The sequence below is a fragment of the Brassica napus genome, unplaced genomic scaffold (assembly GCF_020379485.1).
Source record: "Brassica napus cultivar Da-Ae unplaced genomic scaffold, Da-Ae ScsIHWf_702;HRSCAF=1020, whole genome shotgun sequence".
Classification (NCBI taxonomy): Eukaryota; Viridiplantae; Streptophyta; class Magnoliopsida; order Brassicales; family Brassicaceae; genus Brassica; species Brassica napus.
The window spans coordinates 67,505-86,251 of record NW_026016758.1 but is presented as its reverse complement, the minus strand read 5'-3'; the positions used below and the strand labels follow the sequence as shown (position 1 = coordinate 86,251).

The 18,747-nt window shown below is 34.8% G+C and overlaps 5 protein-coding genes across 8 annotated transcripts; 3 read left to right on the top strand and 2 right to left on the bottom strand.

Annotated features, from left to right (window-relative positions):
* Positions 1–658: 658 nt before the first annotated feature.
* LOC106433523 (phosphopantothenate--cysteine ligase 2) lies at positions 659–2,687 on the top strand. 4 transcript variants are annotated; one of them, XM_048775114.1, is made up of 9 exons: positions 659–801; positions 937–1,181; positions 1,275–1,319; positions 1,406–1,491; positions 1,580–1,632; positions 1,735–1,794; positions 1,879–1,980; positions 2,067–2,186; positions 2,284–2,687. In XM_048775114.1, exons 2-9 carry the CDS (start codon positions 949–951, stop codon positions 2,521–2,523), a joined length of 939 nt encoding a protein of 312 aa, XP_048631071.1. In that variant the 5' UTR covers positions 659–801; positions 937–948; the 3' UTR covers positions 2,524–2,687. The 4 variants fall into 4 exon arrangements, with proteins under 4 accessions (XP_048631071.1, XP_048631072.1, XP_048631074.1 ...); XM_048775115.1 differs by having other exon boundaries at positions 664–801; positions 940–1,181; XM_048775117.1 differs by having other exon boundaries at positions 671–805.
* A 292-nt stretch (positions 2,688–2,979) lies between these two features.
* LOC106433542 lies at positions 2,980–3,940 on the bottom strand. The gene has a single exon (XM_048775118.1). It carries the CDS (start codon positions 3,579–3,581, stop codon positions 3,327–3,329), a length of 255 nt encoding a protein of 84 aa, XP_048631075.1. The 5' UTR covers positions 3,582–3,940; the 3' UTR covers positions 2,980–3,326.
* A 5,750-nt stretch (positions 3,941–9,690) lies between these two features.
* LOC106433539 (oxysterol-binding protein-related protein 3A-like) lies at positions 9,691–12,221 on the top strand. Its single transcript, XM_048775113.1, has 10 exons — positions 9,691–10,004; positions 10,090–10,183; positions 10,313–10,429; positions 10,533–10,605; positions 10,700–10,818; positions 10,914–11,035; positions 11,110–11,286; positions 11,361–11,505; positions 11,591–11,769; positions 11,854–12,221. Exons 1-10 carry the CDS (start codon positions 9,907–9,909, stop codon positions 12,089–12,091), a joined length of 1,362 nt encoding a protein of 453 aa, XP_048631070.1. The 5' UTR covers positions 9,691–9,906; the 3' UTR covers positions 12,092–12,221.
* A 1,198-nt stretch (positions 12,222–13,419) lies between these two features.
* Positions 13,420–15,715, top strand: LOC106433560 (putative cyclin-D7-1). The gene is made up of 5 exons (XM_013874388.3): positions 13,420–14,253; positions 14,479–14,565; positions 14,654–14,948; positions 15,055–15,182; positions 15,308–15,715. Exons 1-5 carry the CDS (start codon positions 13,996–13,998, stop codon positions 15,557–15,559), a joined length of 1,020 nt encoding a protein of 339 aa, XP_013729842.1. The 5' UTR covers positions 13,420–13,995; the 3' UTR covers positions 15,560–15,715.
* Positions 15,716–16,035: 320 nt separating this feature from the next.
* Positions 16,036–18,494, bottom strand: BNACNNG03670D. Its single transcript, XM_013874347.3, has 12 exons — positions 18,188–18,494; positions 17,986–18,112; positions 17,815–17,888; positions 17,683–17,729; positions 17,456–17,594; positions 17,340–17,384; positions 17,063–17,252; positions 16,921–16,982; positions 16,753–16,853; positions 16,622–16,676; positions 16,499–16,543; positions 16,036–16,413 (listed from the first exon to the last, which is right to left on the bottom strand). The coding sequence occupies exons 1-12, from the start codon at positions 18,381–18,383 to the stop codon at positions 16,232–16,234; spliced, it is 1,263 nt and encodes a 420-aa protein (XP_013729801.1). The 5' UTR covers positions 18,384–18,494; the 3' UTR covers positions 16,036–16,231.
* Positions 18,495–18,747: the final 253 nt, after the last annotated feature.

The window sequence follows — 18,747 nt, the reverse complement described above, 5'->3', positions numbered from 1 at the left end:
GGAATCAGACCTTCCATTTGTTTTTCAGTTACAATCAAAAAAAAATTTCTATTTGTTTTCTTGTGAGATTTCTATGTTTTGATGATGGGATTTGTGACCAATGTGTATTAATATAGAAGAGAGAAATGTGTAGAGATAATGATGTAGCGTAATGGTTATATTATGAAGCCACACACGTATGGTCAATCGTGAGGGTAAGTAATGTTGTTAGTGCCTTAACGATAAGTAACATTGAGGAGAAAGAGAAGAAAATGTATATTAATGAGAAGGAAAGAAAAGATGTGAAAGGAAAGTCTCAACTTACATGAAGCAAACCTTTTGATGAGGCCTTTGAAGTTAATTTACAAGCAATCTTCAGCTTTAGCTGAAATAAATACATGATTAGTTTGTTTAATTTAATCCTCGAAACCTATACAATTCTTAATCTAACTTTTTTTAAGAAGCATACAGTAGTATAATTTTGATTTACAATCAAAAGCATACAAAGAAGAGAGAAATCTTCAAAAGTCTGCACCAAAACTCCAACATGTGGGATAAAGACAACAGAAGTTTATTATTTTATAGTTTCATTTTTTACCCTTTCCATGCATAATGGACTATAGTTAATGGGCCAGGGCTTTCGAAGGAATTATATTATTTTGACGGTTGAGATTATTATCCTAGATTTAAAGTATGGCCCGTTACGGCCCAGTTATCTTATCGTCTTCAACTAATCCGATTCGAACGTGGCGAAATGATGATGACCGGAGACGAGATCGTCGAGTTCGAGGCGGTAGATCTGCTTTGTAGTGATTAATTTTTGTGAGTAAGATTTGATCACTGATCTATATGTTTGTTGTTTATGAGAAGATATTTGGTAGAAATAGGTTCTGGTTTTGGTTGGATCTTCTTATCTTCTCGTATAAGAACTCTGATTCAGTAATTGTGTTTTCTTAGAAGAATTGAGAGATGAGTTCAATGGGGGAAGATGAAGTTAGCTCCTTTTTCGAATCGTCTCCGCCTCTCAAGAAGATGGAAGATATACTACAGAAGCTTAACGGCTTCATCGAGCACAATTCTTCAGGAGGGAGGAGGAGGATCGTATGCGTGACGTCAGGCGGAACTACGGTTCCACTGGAGCAGCGATGCGTAAGAAATATCGATAACTTCAGCTCTGGAAACAGAGGTGCTGCTTCTACTGAGTAAGTTTTGTCTTTTTCTTTTCAATCACTCTCTTATATAATTTTAGATGTTTTATTCTCCGGTCTAAATTTGTTTTTGATTATGTTGCAAAGGAACTTCGTCAAGGCTGGATATGCTGTAGTGTTTCTGTATAGGAGGTACGGTACTTTGCTTTTTGTTCTGGATTGTGTGATAATGGTGGTGCTCTCTCTCTCTCTCTCTCTCTCTTATATCGACTCTTTAGTGGAACTTGCCAGCCATATTGCCGGTCTCTTCCTGATGATCCATTCCTTGAATGTTTTCAGTTTCCAGATAACACCAACATTCAAGGTATTTGTCTTTCTTTCTCCATCTATATCCATAGATTTATCTTTAATCAGATGTTTTGTACGGTCTTTTTTTTTTTGTTTGTTTTCAGTTCATGCATCACATGTGGAAGCTGTGAAAATGGCTGTTATGGACCAGCAAGCTGTATGAATTAAACCACTTGTTTCCTTTTTAATGTGTTTGTTTTACCCCAAAAAAAAAAAAAAAATTTATCACTTTATTTTTGTGTGTTTTTGAACATTGCAGGCAGTAGCTGAAGCTCGCTTACTGAAGCTCCCATTCACAACCATCTATGAGTATCTTCAGGTACAAGAATCCGGCTTATCGCAAATTCTTCGACAGAGTTGCAGCTGAAGTTGATTTTGGTGCTGTAAATGTTTTATGTTACAGATGTTGCGGTTGATTGCAACGGCATTCAAAGACGTCGGTCCATGTTCAATGTTTTATCTTGCTGCTGCTGTGTCTGACTTTTATGTGCCCTGGAATAGCATGGTAAGAGTCTCATGGCCGTATTACTATGCCTTTTTTTTTTTTCTTTTGGTCTGAAAAACTACTTTTTGTATGTTTGGTGAAACCAGACAGAGCACAAAATAGAATCAGGATCTGGTCCTTTGGACATAAGACTTGCTCAAGTTCCCAAAATGCTTTCAATCTTGAGAACAAATTGGGCTCCACAGGCTTTCTGCATATCATTCAAGGTCCAATCTCTCTATTCTCTTTTGTATCTAATTCTCTTTTGTATAGTTTACTTCTCTTAAAATTTGATAAAAACTTATTATTGATATTTGGATCCAGCTTGAGACAGACTCAAAGATTCTGATAGACAAGGCTACAAAGGCTCTAGGAAAGTACAAAGTGCACGCTGTTGTAGCTAATGAGCTGTCAACACGTAAGGAAGAAGTTGTGGTTGTTTCAAGCAGCGGTAATGTTGTGGTTAGGCGTGATAGCGATAAGCCTGAAGCTATTGTAGAAGACAATCTTATTCGCCTCATTGTAGATCGGCACTCAACATACATCAAAGAATCTCACACTTGATTTCTCAAATGCTTCCAAGTCAAAAACATGTATGAATCTTTCATCCACTCAACAGAAACAATCTATATAGTTTCCTCCTCTCTTTGTATTTGTGTACGCTATGTGAAAGAATGATGACTAGGTTTTTGACCATTGATCATTAATTTCACATTTTATTTATTAAACGAGCAAGAGTTTTCTTGAAAATGGAAAAAAAAGTCACCATCTATTTAGTTTTATTATAATTAAGATCCAACTATTTAGTTTGTAACAATCATACATGAGATTTTTTAAGTTTTTAAATACTCAAAATTTATTTGCACCCCATTAAAGTCAAATATTCAACATATATTTTCAAGCCATGAAAAGGTTTAACAATTTCGACTGTGACAAAAGTAATTATCAATTACCGAATCAACTTCGTTGACAGAGAAGAATGCATAAGCAACACGAAATCAAGTATTTACATAATACATATGATAAATAAGATGTTTGCTATAGAAAAAAAATTCACATATGATAGATATTACACACTTTTTCTTTTGAATGATCACACTTTAATTTACAAGTGCACACAATATTGACAAATCCACTACACAAATTATAAATACATGATCGATCCACCGTAAACTATTAACATCTTTGTTAAATTCCATCATCATAATTCTGGATGTCCTTATATTTACAGTTTAACCATGATTATGATGACTTAACAAAACGTAGTTTTACATGCAAGTATAATAATTTACGCTGAACTACAGGTAACATATATTAATACATAGTAGTTATATCGTTATGTAAATAGTATATATCCAGAACACTCCTTACGTACGTTTCGTGATGTTCCTAGTGGGCGAGCGAGATGGTGAAGAAGGCGTCGTTTTAAGCAATCCAAGACGGTCCGTCCCAAATCGCCTGAGGTCTGACGTTCGAAATCTACCGGAGGAGTCGTCAGGAAGTCTCATGTAGTAACCTGAAGTAGAAGGAGAATGATGGTCGCTGAGCAAAGCTGACGAAAAGCTTCCTTCTCTTTTATACATGACCACGGCTTTGTACAAGAATGGAATCAGGCCTTCCATTTTCTTTTATCTTTTAAACTATTCAAGTACTTGTGTTTTTCTTTTTTTGATGGGGATTCTTTGATGGTTTTGTCTTTGTGATCAATAAGATGGCTTTGGTGTAAAATATAAGAAGAGCGGAGAGGGTAATGATAGTGACGTGGCGTAATACCTTTGATGCCACGTATGCTTAAACGTCACGGTAAATAATGGGTTTAAGGATATGCATTGCAGAGGTAATTATAAATAAATATACTTTGTGGGCCAAAAAATGTGAAAGGAACATCTCAACTTACACCGAAGAAATCTTGAGCTTGAAATAGAATATATAAGAATAAATTAATTTTGTAAGAAATATATTCATTCTGCTGAAGAAGATATTCCATTTTTAATCGATAAGTCAATAAGGATTTTTAAAGTAGAGTAAAAAGTCGACGAACAAGTAACTGTTATCTTAAACATATTAAAATAGCTGATTTAAAATTAATTTCGTATCAAATTACCAACCCCACTAGCCTCACAATCTTGAATGAAGTCATAGTTTGCATCATGGATGGGGAAAAGTTTGATCCCATTGTCATTTTAATGCAAGGTTTGTCAACTGCGGTGAACATTGAGGAAGGCAGAAGCCTTGCGGAGGCTGAAGGTTTGTTTTTCATGGTAACATTTGCTCTGGACTCGATGAATGTAAAGACGGCTTTCGAGATGGTTATTCGCGAAATCTATAGCAACATGAGTTAAAAGCAACTCAAATCTGACTCTTACAAAGATAAACTAACCGTGAATCGGGTTAGCTTGGTCAAGATCGAGGAAAGTACAAATGTGTTCTTTTGCTGTTTGTGGTAACTGACAAATATATAAAATGACTGAGAGAAAATATATGAATAGAAGGGACCAATAGTAACACCTCTAGGGACCAATAGTAACATCTCTATGTACTTGTTTCTCTTATGGAATTGGTTGGTTTGAACTTATAGAAAGACAAATACATTCCAGTTCTTTTGGTTTCTCAACTGAAGCTAAAGCAAAATAGAGACAAAGATGTTTTGAGTTTCTATGTGACAAATATATAAGATCTCTAAGCAAAATTTTAAAAGAAACTTTGGTCAGTGTATAAGTTATGTGTTCATTACTACTTTTATGTACTTGAAACTTTTTGTAAACTTTGTGAATAGTTTTGATATTTCAAAATGTTCATTATTATTGTCCCATTCGAATCACACATAGAACGAGTATGAAAATTAATTTATTAGTAATATTATGTAACTTTTTATTACATTTTCTATCTCGTTTTTGTTTCATTACATACATTGTTATGAAAATGGTTTAGTCACTCGAGTGTTATATAACTATTTTAATATCCTGATTTATATGATTTAGAGGATCAAACTGTATTTTTTTTTTTTTTTTTTTTTTTTTGTCACGGGTGGTCTCCGGAATCCCAGAGGACTCGAACCCAGGTGCCTTGGGATCCAGTTCACTCTAGAGGATCAAACTGTATATTTTAGTCAATCTATATCATTTAGATGCACCAACTAGTTTAATAAATATGCATCATCATCATCAAACCAAGTGAAGCCGAGAAATCTACATTATCTTTAGAGGAAGTTATAAGGAGATCATTACAACTGTATAAGCAATGAACTTAAGTTAATACTTTAAAATAAACCAAGTTTCTGGTCGCTGTTGTGGTCCTTGAATCAAATAACCAACCAAATCGTTAGAGAGTCTCAATTGATATTTCCAGATTCAAACATCCAATTCGTATCTCCTTCCAATTGAATAGATGCATGCACACTCATATCTATATATGAAATGAAAGAGAGAGAGAGAGAAGCAGAGAGTAGTTTTATTTACCTCTGGCTTTTTTTGCCGATGTCGGTGTAGAGACCTGGTCCTTTCCCCATTTTTCCCTTCTTTTGTGTTGGCCACAACTCTTTCCTGAAAAAAACTTCAAATCCTCCTTCAACTTCACCCTCTCTGTCTCGTCATTCTTGCCCCATGAAAGTAGTGTCTGAACACCCTCGTAGAGAAGAAAGGAGCCAACATGGATCACAACAGCAAATCTTCCCGCACCTCCTCCTTTCTTCTTTTTCACCTCATGGATCACAACTTTCCCAGCAGCCTTGTTGGTGATCACTCTTCTAGAATCATCAAACACATCAGAAGCAGAATCAAAGAACCTACCAGATCTAGGAAAGGTCTTCTCCACCCACACTACAAGAAAATAATGATATTGCAATAAATAAAAAATATTGCAATAGGTCAATATATTGTTGCAAATGTAAATTTGCAATGAAACCGTAATGAATTATACGGTGTTGCTGATTGATTGTTGCAAATTCCTTTTGTTGCAAAAATATTGCAAATTTTGTAATGGATTGATTTATTGCTAAATCTATTGTAATAGTGCAATAACCTTTGTGTTGCAAATTCGTTGTATCTTTACAACAGACGTTGCAATTCTAAACTCACACAATTTAGTGCTACATACTACGACAATATAATTCTAATGCAAATTTGATAAATTGTATTTTTTGGAATTATATTTGCTATTTCAAATGTGATGGTTATTTTCAATTTTAAAATAATAAAAATACAAATATAAATTAATCAAATAAATAATTTTATTAAATAATCAATTGTTACAACAATATTGAACAATTATTAAAAAACATGTTTCTAAGAAAAATGAACAATTCTACATCGTTATATTTTCTTCTTTTGATGGACTGGAAACACAGGAAACATATGTTGATTTGGCTCCCATATATATTTGATTATTTGACTCCGTTTTTCTCCATCCTCTATCACATCGACTAGGATTCATCCTGAATCTGAAACAAAAAAGTAATAGTAAAATTTTTAAATGAATATCAGAGAATACAACAAATACAAAGTATACACCAAATTACCGATATTAAACACTCTGAATTAAGGTTTTGTTTGTTACCTTCGTTAATTAACTGGCATGCGTTACGTGTAATTCTAGTTTCACAATCTCTCTTTCGTTGAAGAGGAAGCAGAACATGGAAACTTAATTTTCCACAAGTATAACAAGGAATTGAGAAATCATATTTATAAAGAACCGAGAAAAGAGAAAATCTTAATTGCTCAAGAATCATATCCCTAAGTTCACGTATATGCTGGTATCCTATTTTAAAAAAGTTATGGCGTGGAAATATACACCGAACTATGAATAAAGTGATATATATCAGTTACAAAAAAGGATATATTAGCGTGTTGGTTTCATCTTATAACAAAATGATACTTTAGAATTATAATTCAACAAATTGTCAAAAATATATAGTGAAATTTGAAATATAAGATGAATATAACTAAAAAATTGAAAATTTAGTTAACTTCAATTAGTTAAGTTTTCGTTATTCAGTATAAATTTAATAAATTTTGGTTCGAAATTATATTGATGAAATACTATTAAAAAAATTCTTTTAAGTGGGATATATATTAACTTTTAAATCAAAAAGAAATATCCTAAAATACATAAAGATGTTGCAAATACAGTGATAAACGTGTCACATATTAAAACATGGTACTTTCTTTCCTTTTTCCAAAAAGCCACATCTCATTTTCTTTGAATTTTTCATTGGAAATTTGCAAGAAAACTTTTATAAGTAGTAAAACAATTGCAAATTGGTAACGGAATTTTGTAACGAAATTTTTTGTCGTTGGTTTGTGGTGAATTTGTATTTGACTGTTGATATGTATTTATCATTGCAAAAACATGGTAAAATTTGTTACCAAATTTCAAGAGAATATAACGTTGCAGAAAATATGTTGCAATATCACCATTTTCTTGTAGTGGGTTTCACTTCTATGTTGCCTCTCTTCTCTGCTCCGTTGGCTGATGCGTATTGGGATAGATTCTTTACTATCCTTGCTTCTTCTTCAGTCTATTTTGTGGTACGAATCTTTTTTTTTTGGAACGCAACTTCATTAAATCATCAGAGTAGCGTGGTAAAACCACTTGAAACACAGCTTAGAGCCTGCTTGGCCAAACGGTCAGCAACAACATTCCTTTCACGAGGAATCCAAACAAAATAAGAGGTTTCGAAATCCATACATTCGATCCTAATGTCAGAGACGATCCCATAAATCTCTGGAGGTTCTGTCTTCGAGTTCAAAGCCTTGATGAGTTGAGATGAGTCTGACTGTGGTACGAATCTTTTACATTAAACTATATATATGTACATATTTGTGTCGGTAAATCTTGAATTACTCGTGAAGTATATGAATGTTGAAACTCTCTTTCACCGTCAAATATGCTGTTTAATAAGTTTTAGCTATTTGGCCATCTGATATCGATTATTGTTGCTTGGTATTCGTCTATTATTGAAACTGTTTTGTTAATAAACTGATGTATGCTGATAATATTTGGTCTCGTATGTCTGTATGCATATGCTTAACCAGTCATGCAGCATCCAAGTCATGATGTGCACTAGGTTGTATTAGAACGAATAGTTTTAGACTGTCTAACTTAAAAAATTAGAAAGTGAACATATGTGCTAAGTAGTGTTTGAAAAAATGGTTTAGACTATCTTAAATGGTAATGGGTCACCATTAGATTATAAATTTCTTTAACCACTAGTTGTGTTTATAGCTCTATAGTTCATGTAATTTGTTCTTTAATTACATTTTTGTTTGGTTCTTCTTAGTAAATTATTTTTTCCATAGACATTTAGTGTATCTAAGACTTCAACTATTTTATATAAAAAAATTGTGAAAAAACATTTTTTTTTTTTTGAAAATTAGCCTTAGGCCCCCCAACGGCACTGATCATTAGTATAAATATTTTTTTAGAAAAAGGTAACGAAACAAGTGGAGTGGTAACGCGAAACATGAGCCATCTAAAAATAGCATGTGGTTACTCTCATGTGAGTAGATTTTTGCTTGCTTTTATATGGGATCATAAGTTACAATATACGACACCACTAACGAAGATGTTTCAAAAAAACAAAATGATGTACTTCATTGTGTTTGCTTTTCTTTTCAATGGTTGCACCGCCAACAAAGTGTCAGATTCTCTGATTCAAAAATCTTGTAAAGAAGCTTCAAAGTCTCCAGGTCCGTACATGATTCCAGATTTTGAAATAGTTTGCATTGCATCTCTCAAAGAGAATCCGAAGAGCCAGAAAGCGAGAAATCTCGGTGATTTGACCATGGTAGGAGCAAATAACGCCATATCAAACTTAACGAACGTGAAAAGAATGGTGGAGAAGATTATAAAAGAGAGAAAATATAAGAATAGTCTTACTAAGAAGTTGTTGGAAGAATGCCTTAAGCTTTACTCCAATAGCTTTAAATTGTTAACTTCAGGTTTGAATTACGTCAAAATGCGGAATTTCGATAAGGCTGCAGATGATTTTATGGATGCAGGGGAGGGACCGGCATTCTGTGGATTAAAATTTAACGGCGACAATCAACAGATATCTCCTGTGAAAGAAGAAAATATTGTTCTCATAACAATGTTCGATATTCCTAAGACGTTTGCTAGGGACGTCTCATACGAACAAAGAAACAATAAAAACAAAAAGGAAGAAACAAACTAGTGGAGTATCTCATTAGAAATAAAGTAGGTTTGTGAAGATGCTTAGCCAGACTAGCGTCCAGTTAAACAAAAGGGTGCTACGTGAGTTCTACTGAACAACAGTAATGAAAATTTATTTAGTTCTCATTAATAATTTTGTTTGTGTGTTATTTTTTTGTTTGGATCATGTAGTCAAATGATATTTATTATTTACGAGTTATATTATTCTGGTTATTGTTTTATTAATTATGTTTTGGTTATATCAGCTTTATATAAATCTAATTTATGTATACTGTGCAATTTAAAATGAAACTAACTTTTATGAGTTTCATATGCATGTTGAATTTTCAAGTAACGATTTTTAAACACTAAAATGCCTTTAAATGTATCATTCAACCCAAAAAACCTTTAGAATGCTGATTTTTAATAGTAGCGTATACTTTTGGGCCGTAGCATTATGAAAACCCAATATGATGAATATAAGCTCGTATTTTGGGCTCAAAAAATCCAAGGCACTTCGATTAATCCGGTCTACTTCGGTTTAATATTCCCGTTCTTTACAAAAAGAATACGAGAAAAGTAAACACGAATAGTCTAGTCTTGTGGAAAATCAAAGAACCGTCAAGGAAGACCAGCACAAAGTCTCCTTATCGCCTTCTCCACAGTTGATCTTCCATTTTTACTAACGAACATTCTTTGCCTATCCTTGTAAGGAATCATTCTCCATAAAAGCTCATATTTTTTCCTAAGGTTGAGCCAGTCGCCTCGTTTCTTCTATAATCGGCGGTGGTGAAAGTGATGTCTCCTAACGATTCAAAAAACAGAGCCGGTTTTCTTAACTCTCTTGCTTCTTCCATCACCAACTTCGGGTCGGTCATGACGAAATCAGTTAATGGGTAATAACTAATAAGCATAAGGATTGTGTTTTATGGATAAAGCAGTGTTGTGTGATGAGAAATGTTTGCTTGTTTCTTTTCTCAGTTTGATGGGATATGAAGGGATAGAAGTCATCAATCCAGATGGAAGTACAGAAGATGCAGAGGAGGAAGCAGGAAGAGGAAGATGGAAGCAAGAGGTATATACAACTGTTTATTTTATCATCTTCTAAAAAAAAAAGATTTTACCAGAATGGTAATAATAATTACTAATTTTGAATTGTTCAACGTGCCTCTCTGAGTTTCTATGTTTGGATGATTTCTCTCAGGAGCGTGATGGATATTGGAAGATGATGCAAAAGTATATAGGATCTGATATTACATCCATGGTGACTCTTCCTGTGATCATTTTTGAACCCATGACGACGCTACAGAAAATGGCAGAGGTTTTGTACATGTTCTTATATTACACATTTACATGAAAGCTCTCTTTTGAGCTGAATTATTATGTATATTTATTTTACCCATTTTGTTGTAACCTCTCGTTAGTTGATGGAATACTCGCATCTGCTGGATATGGCTGACAAAACCCAAGACCCTTACATGCGCATGGTATATGCATGTAAGCACATTCACATTCCTTCCTTGTGTTTTCAAACTCTGTATACCTCTTGAGTCTTGGCTAACTATTTAAAAATAATAATAATATCGAACAGCAACATGGGCTATATCTGTGTATTATGCCTACCAACGTACATGGAAGCCGTTCAATCCAATCCTCGGTGAAACTTACGAGATGACTAACCACAATGGGATTAATTTTATAGCTGAACAGGTGAGTCGTTTCTTTACAACTCTTATTGTACTTTGTCTGAAATGTAAAGATCATTAGTTTTTTGTTGATATATTGACGTTTAATTTGTTCCTCAGGTCAGCCATCACCCGCCAATGAGTGCTGCTCACGCAGAGAACGAGCATTTCTCTTACGACTGCACTTCAAAGCTGAAATCGAAATTACTAGGCAATTCAATCGACTTCTACCCCGTAGGAAGGTAGGGTAACTTCTCCTACTGTAATGTAACTGACCACAAATTCTTAGTGTTTAGATTTTATAATGTATCTATAGGACAAGAGTGACACTTAAAAGAGATGGTGTGGTTCTTGATCGTGTGCCTCCTCCGACAAAGGCTCATAACCTTATCTTCGGACGAACATGGGTCGATTCTTCAGGAGAGATGATCATGACCAACCTCACCACTGGTGACAAAGCGGTGCTTTACTTTCAACCATGTGGCTGGTTTGGGTAATTTAACTTCTTTCCTCATCACACTTCTTTTGACCTAATACTGGAGCTGAATTTTTTGACCTAATGGACAGATCTGGCCGTTATGAGGTGGATGGATACGTGTATAATTCAGCTGAAGAGCCCAAGATACTAGTGACCGGTAAATGGAACGAGTCCTTGAGTTATCAGGCTTGTGACACTGAAGGCGAACCTCTTACAGGCACCGAACTAAAAGAGGTTGTGTCAATATTCTATTCTTAGCAGAAAAAAAAAAAGAAAAAGATTTTGTTACAAGTATTTAGACTATGTTACATTCCCACAGGTATGGAAGGTCGCTGAAGCTCCAGAGAAGGATAAATACCAATACACACATTTTGCTCACAAGATCAATAGCTTTGACACTGCCCCTAGTAAGCTATTGTCATCTGATTCACGTCTACGTCCTGATAGATACGCCCTCGACACTGGCGATATGACCAAAGCTGGTTATGAAAAGAGCAGGTAAACCATATATAGGCTTTTTGGTCATCATCCCCAAAGTAATTTTAAAGACTAAATAAAATCCTGGTTTTTTTTGTTTCTCAGCCTAGAGGAGAGACAAAGAGCTGAGAAGAGAACCCGAGAAGAGAAAGGCCAACGATTTGTTCCGAAATGGTTTGATGAAACCGAGGACGTTACTCCCACGCCATGGGGGGACCTCGAAGTGTACCAATTCAATGGTAAGTACTTGGTCCACCGCGCTGCAGCGGATAACTCCGAGATTAACACCGATATGGAGTCGACCAAATTCAACCCTTGGCAGTTCCAAGATACCTCTCCTTAAAGCTTGTAACAACAACAACAACAAAAAAGACTACAATCATATTCCATATCTCTTGTTACAGTATTAGTTAGTCACCATTCCCAATGTATATATATTTCTATAAAATATATATATATATATATATATATATATATATATATACTTATCATATAAGCTCTAGTTGTACTCCATTACTGTTTTCTAAGAATTAAAGGTTTCTACAAAAGACAGTATGGATTTAAGCAGAGACAAACGGTAGAACAAGCTACGTAGAAAAGGCAAAATGAGAAGTTTCTTGGGTCATAAGCAACTAAAAAATGATATTTTTCTTGTTGCTCCAGCTCCACAAACATTTCCAATTACCAATAACGAAAGAACAAGATATCAAAAAGTAATATTTTTTTAAACAAAAATGGGGAAGTTGGTGCGGAAAAAATAAATATAAACAAATTTAAAATAGTAATGTATTTGCTGTCACTGGAAGAGGTAATTACACAGAGGTCGTGGACTCACGAGGTTGGTTAAGAATTTAAGATTAAGAAACACTGTACCCATATATATATATATATTTGTCTTCTCTGAAACATTTATATTTTTACTCGTTTTGGTAACATGAAATATCTATGATGATAATCAGTTAACCAATTGGGTAGAAAGCATTTACCTCGTTTCATGTGGAACGACCTCTTCTTATTATACCCTTTGCAACTATCTCCACTCAATAAATAAATAAAATGATATTTTTTCCAGCTTTAATCAAGAAAAAAGAATGTATGCATATATTTAAGCTCTTGTCTAGTGTGAAACATGTAAAATTTACAGTCAAAAAATTTATAGATAAACAAACATGCAAAGTTAATTGATAAATTTTGGAAACGATATATAGTCTCCAAATCCAAGTTATCTATAGAACGATGGTTTTCTAATAGATTGTAATAATGGTTTTAAGTGATTCTTCAAACTCCATTAGTTTTCATATTTGAGCAAAATTATGGTACAAAGTTAAAGGTAAACAGGATCTTATTTATTTTCATATAGTTTTATATAATATCTTTGATACAAACTATAAAAGATTTTCTATATTTATTTGAAATCTATACAACATATATTGTCTTAAAAATAGATTCATGAGTCCAAAATAAATAAATAAGAAATAAATGAATAGATATTGTAGATTTTTTGAAATTGCTATACTAATCTGAAACCAATAAAACATCTATTGTTTTAAATAAGATAGATTTGTGAGTGCAAAATCAATAAATGAGTTAAATAACTGTAATTAAACATGAAAGAAAATATTTTTATCTCAAAATTAATTTTAAGTAAGTGCAATATATGATCTATGTTATCATATTATATTTAGTCCCTAATATGATACTACTATTTATTGTTAACTCACACTTCTAATCAAAAACATAAAAAAGTATTCACATGGATTTCAAATATTATTAACATTACTTAAAATCAGTTATTTGCAAAACAGCAGTGATTAAAAGATTGCCTAAATACATAGTTGAATAACTTCGAAGATATGAATGCTTATAAAGTATTTAAAAATTCATAGTTGAATAACCCAAGAATTCTCACTCATTGGATTTTGTGTTTACTTCATTCGTGTTTTCTTAGCTAGGAGCGATAATTAATTACGACTTGTATCCGGTTTAATCCGGTTTAATAAGAAAACGTAGCTCCTGTTAAATAATCTCTAACACAAACACCAATAAACCAACGCATCTTCTTATGGTCTAACCGACGTATCTTCTTAATCCTCTGAACTGTCTTTCTTAACTTCCCATGTTCTTCTCCACGACCATCTCTCTCTCCATATATATATAGGTCGCTTCCTCTCTCTCATTTCATAACACTGTTCTCAGAGTGAACAAAAAAACCGAATACCTTAAAACCGGTTTAACGAACCGGTTCCAATGGATCATCTTCTGTGTGACGAGTCATGGCTGTCGGGTCCTTCGACCCCGGAGCCTTTTCCAAACTTCCGCTTGAATATTCACGACGATCACGTGGAAATGTCTCCAGCCATGGATGCAGCAACGGTCGAGGAAGCCATTTCTATGGATTTGGAGAAAGAATCATGTTTCAGTAATCACGGAGACAAGTTTATTGAGTTTCTTGTTTCTAAGAATTTAACCGATGCTAGGTTTCAAACAGTTCAATGGCTCATTCAGGTGTCATAACTCTTATAATATACATCTTTTGTTTTTCATGTTTTGACCCAAAAAAAAACCTTTTGGATCGGTCACCGCAAGTCAAATTCTGCTTTTGAATAGGCTTATCTATTCATATTTTCTTTTACTTAAGCGTAATGTTTATGATTTGTTTGTGTGAAGTGTATATTGTAAACATGTTTATTCTAACGAGTAATCTGTCTGGATTTGTTGTTGTTTTGTCAGACTCGGAATCGTTTGAATCTATCATTTGAAACGATTTTTTCCGCCGCGAGTTGTTTTGATCGGTTCGTCTATGCGACTAGCTGCAATGTAAGTAAATGGATTTGTTAAATAACTCAACATTGCAGTTTAACATCTGTTTATCCGAAAATGAACGGAACTTACTAAATAAATTCAGGAATGGAGTAAGTGGATGGTGGAGTTAGTTGCAGTAACCTCATTATCGATCGCATCAAAATTTAACGAAGTTTCTTCCCCTTCACTTGAAGATTTTCAAATGGAAGGGCTAAATCATATGTTTCACCATAAGACCGTTCTTGAGATGGAACTCATTGTATTGAAAGCTCTAGAATGGCGTGTTAACTCGGTCACGAGTTTCTCTTTTTCGCAAATACTTGTTGCTACAACCGGGATGGGAGGAGGAGACATAATGATGAATCGTATCACAGATCATTTGCTAGATGATTTATGCGGTAATAAGATTTTCACATTTTATTTTGAAGTTGTTTTCTTGTTGGAGAAGAAAGTACATGAAATAATAAATGATTGATCGTTTTTGAATCGTAAATGTGGATGCAGATTTGAAGATGCTAGCATACGCACCAAGTGTAGTGGCGGTTGCGGTTGTGTTGGATTTTTTAGAAGAGAAATCAGCTCTAGAGGAGAATCTTGGAAAAATTATGAATCTCTTTGGAGAAGAACACAAGGTAAAATTGAAGTGTTGTAATAATTTGTATAATTGTAATATAGTTTCCACAAATGAAATATATTTGTAATATAGTTTCCACAAATGGAATACGTTCTGATCATTTATTTACGTGGATAACTGCAGGTGAGAATTGCGAAATGTATTAATGTTATGAAATCTCGAAACGTGGAAGAGGGCTGGAGAAGAGAAGTGAAGAGTCCAGCCAGTGTGTTGCAGAGAGGAGGCGTGATGAACATGAACATGAACATTGTTTATTACGTTGAGAATCTTTCTGCCATTTTTCAGATTTTACGATCCGATAAGAAGAGAGAAAGAGATAGTCACGAAGACGAGAATCGTCCTGCAAAAAGAGTGACGTTTGTTACGTCAAATTAATTATCTATCACATTTATGAATAGAATTATAGAAAACATACTACATTTTTTGTATCAACTGTAAACTGGCATGTACCATTTATCTATTATGTTTGACAATAAAAGTGAAATATTTTTATATAATTTAACATGCTATTGGGCATAGTATTGCCGATATGAGGATAATTAAATACAATTTAAAGGAAGAAATAATCCCCATAAATAAATAAATAAATAAAAAGTCACCATAAATTATCAACATGCACATAATATCACGTGTGAGTTCAACGCATATATCCACAAGGACCACAACCGCAGGCTGACTTCTGAAGATAAAAATACTGTCGTGTGCTGTGAAAGTAAAATCCTCTTTTTTTAGTGCGAGTGTGTCAAAGTGTAACCCACATGTTAACTAGCGATTCTGGGATTCACACAAACGGCTGAGATATTGAACTCAGGAGCTTGCATTGTTGGCCTCATCAGCACTTCCATTGTTAATTAAACACAAAAAAAAAAACTAAAACTAAATAAGATTCTAAACAAGGGAAAGGGCTTGGGTCTTTCTCTGTAATGTGTTCAAGTCTAGTCACAAGAACAACTCTTTATGAAATGTAAAACTACTGAGACTAATTATACATCAAACTGTAAAATAGTATTTGTTTTTGGATTCTTTAAAACCATTGTTGGGTGAGCTTCAGAGGACACGAGTGGTGCGAGCATCTATGATGGCTACTTTATCTAATGGGTCGGAGGAGGGAGTCAATGCCTCTGAAAGAGAGATACGTCTGTTTCTCCATGCAGATTCAGCCCATGCTTTCATCTTCTCTCCTTCGCTTTTTCTGTTTTCTTGAATCAGTAGTAGCTCCGCATACCCTCCTGCACCAGTCACCAATCAAAAATCCAAGTTTTAAGCTAATTTCCTTATCGTGGAACAGAGTTATAAAGCGTGCATCTTTCTCACCTCTTGATAGAGCCATTACTTCCTGAGTTTCCACGTTTATTATCCCTAAAAAAATCAGAAAAATAAATGGGTTAGAGAGCAATCATAAAACTTGAGGCTCAAGAATCTCCCGTTTGAAGGTACCGTCTGAATCCAATGGAGGTGCTTTCATGAGCTCCAATGCTCTTCTAAAGAGGCCCTGACATGAACATAAACATGTATAAGATGAGGAAATTATAATGTTACGATGGAGTGTAAAGTAACTTGTTTCTGACCTCTTGAATCAGGATAGAACTCGAGCGTTCTTTTTTGGCTTTGTTTCGGTACATGAGAGCTACTCCGGTTAAAATCACGCCAACCTTGGGATGATTGTGTCCTGATCCGAGTAAGCGTTAGGCTGGTGCATTAAATTAAAAATGAATAGATGGGACCACACAGTGTACCATAATGTTCCTCAGCGCTTGTCAATGCGCTTGTCAGTGTTTCCTCCGCATCACCAAAGTTTCTAATTAATAGCAAAAAAAAAAAAAAAACAGAGGTGAATAATTTAGATTAGCGACGAGGACCACAAAACTCAAAGCTTACCCAATGTGTGACTCGAGCTGGCCAAGAGCAAATGTGGCTGCCAGTGAGACTGCCTTCAAATTCATGTTACAAGAACTCATAGACTCTTTGGTGTCTGCTGCTCCTTGAATTGCCTTTTGATACATCTCCTTTGCCTTTTCAAAGTTTCCAGTGGCGTGCAAGAATTCACCATAAGAAAGTGCAACGTTACCTATATAAATGTAGTTAGGCACTTCACCGCAATAAAACGACAGAGCTACCTCCGGATTAACAGAAACGTACAAGTGTCAGTGTGTACCTTTGCATATGTCATGGTTCTCAAGTCCTCCAAACAAAGATTCGGCTGCACCAACAATTAGGCTAAGGAGGGTAATGTGGAATAAGAAAAGTAAAGATGAGGTGCTTTTTCTCTACCAGATTCAGTATTTCCTTTAACAAGCTCAACGAGGCCTTTGATAGTTTTAGTTGTGGCAGCCACGTCCTGAAGATTCTCATGGCCTCTCTCTTTAACCAGTTCCAGAAATTCATCAGAAACCATTAGTGAAGCATCATCCTAACCAGGAAAAAAAACATAATCAACTTTCTAACACAAGTTGCTATACGTTAACACACAAACACAGTAGCACTGTTGGGATTTGAACCTGTCCTGACTGAACCAGCAGACCAACAAGAGCTTCCACAGCAACAGCTGCACAACAGAAGACAGTTCCAGACTCAACAACAACCTTAAAAAAAACACACATATAGAAAATATCAAAGGTTTTGAGAAAAACCTCTAATAGACAAGGAAGAGAGGGTGAGAGACATGACATGCTTGAGGCGTTCAATGGCCTCGCTACTGTTCCCACTGTAAAACCACAAGAAACCAAACACTAATATAAAGTCCTAAGCTTTCCACCGCTAACTAACAAAAATTCAGAGAGAGAGAGAGATAAAGATGAAACCTTTCGTATAAAAGATCAGACATAGCAAGCAAGACCGTAGCTTTGGAATCTAGAGAAGCCTGATCATCGTTGGGTTGAGTCCCAAGGCACTGTTCAAGTACTAGCATCCCTTGAGCATATGATTCATCTGCAATTTTCGAAGAATCTCTTACAAAAACTAAAAGGTTTTAAGGGAATGATGATAGATTTTTAAAAAAAAAACCTGATTTTTGAGAACGAGCGTGGGAAAGAGCGTAGTTGACCATCTGAATAGCCACATGATTCGCGTTTGGAACGCTGATTTCACCGTGAATCGCCCTCGACGGAATCGAGTACCGAACAGAGCTGCTTCTAACCGATATCGCGCGGCCACGAATCGTTGCGGCTGCTCTTGCGTATTTGGCAACAGAGTGAATCATGTTCGCTCGATTTACTCTTTCTGTTCTTCTTCCACAAGAAATGAGGTGAAGCTTCTTCTTCCACTATATTCTATGGACGGACGGACTCTTCACCGCCGTCACTAGCGGTCGTCAATTCAATCTGTTTTCCGATTATTTTAACCGGTTTAGTTTGAGTTTGGTTCGGTTTAGCATGAAATGTTCGTTTTGAATGGTTTGTTTGGTAATCATGATTGATTTTTTTGTTAATATTTCAATGACTAGTCTATTCTATCTCTTGCAAGATACTTTGTCTACCAAAAACTTCAACCTCCCTACTTGCTATAAAGATCAAACAGAGTCTACAGCCTATGACATTTTCAATCTCTAATACCACCTTTAGAAA

Coding starts and splice junctions, on each gene's coding strand:
- LOC106433523 (XM_048775114.1), top strand. CDS start 949: ATGAGTTCAATGGGGGAAGATGAAGTTAGCTCCTTTTTCGAATCGTCT. Junction 1,182..1,274: donor AGAGGTGCTGCTTCTACTGA/GTAAGTTTTGTC, acceptor TATGTTGCAAAG/GAACTTCGTCAAGGCTGGAT. Junction 1,633..1,734: donor CTGTTATGGACCAGCAAGCT/GTATGAATTAAA, acceptor TGAACATTGCAG/GCAGTAGCTGAAGCTCGCTT.
- LOC106433542 (XM_048775118.1), bottom strand. CDS start 3,581: ATGGAAGGCCTGATTCCATTCTTGTACAAAGCCGTGGTCATGTATAAA.
- LOC106433539 (XM_048775113.1), top strand. CDS start 9,907: ATGTCTCCTAACGATTCAAAAAACAGAGCCGGTTTTCTTAACTCTCTT. Junction 10,819..10,913: donor TTAATTTTATAGCTGAACAG/GTGAGTCGTTTC, acceptor TTTGTTCCTCAG/GTCAGCCATCACCCGCCAAT. Junction 11,287..11,360: donor CAACCATGTGGCTGGTTTGG/GTAATTTAACTT, acceptor CCTAATGGACAG/ATCTGGCCGTTATGAGGTGG.
- LOC106433560 (XM_013874388.3), top strand. CDS start 13,996: ATGGATCATCTTCTGTGTGACGAGTCATGGCTGTCGGGTCCTTCGACC. Junction 14,566..14,653: donor TCTATGCGACTAGCTGCAAT/GTAAGTAAATGG, acceptor AAATAAATTCAG/GAATGGAGTAAGTGGATGGT. Junction 15,183..15,307: donor TCTTTGGAGAAGAACACAAG/GTAAAATTGAAG, acceptor GGATAACTGCAG/GTGAGAATTGCGAAATGTAT.
- BNACNNG03670D (XM_013874347.3), bottom strand. CDS start 18,383: ATGATTCACTCTGTTGCCAAATACGCAAGAGCAGCCGCAACGATTCGT. Junction 17,730..17,814: donor CTCTTCCTTGTCTATTAGAG/GTTTTTCTCAAA, acceptor TCTGTTGTGCAG/CTGTTGCTGTGGAAGCTCTT. Junction 17,253..17,339: donor GAACCATGACATATGCAAAG/GTACACACTGAC, acceptor ACATTTATATAG/GTAACGTTGCACTTTCTTAT.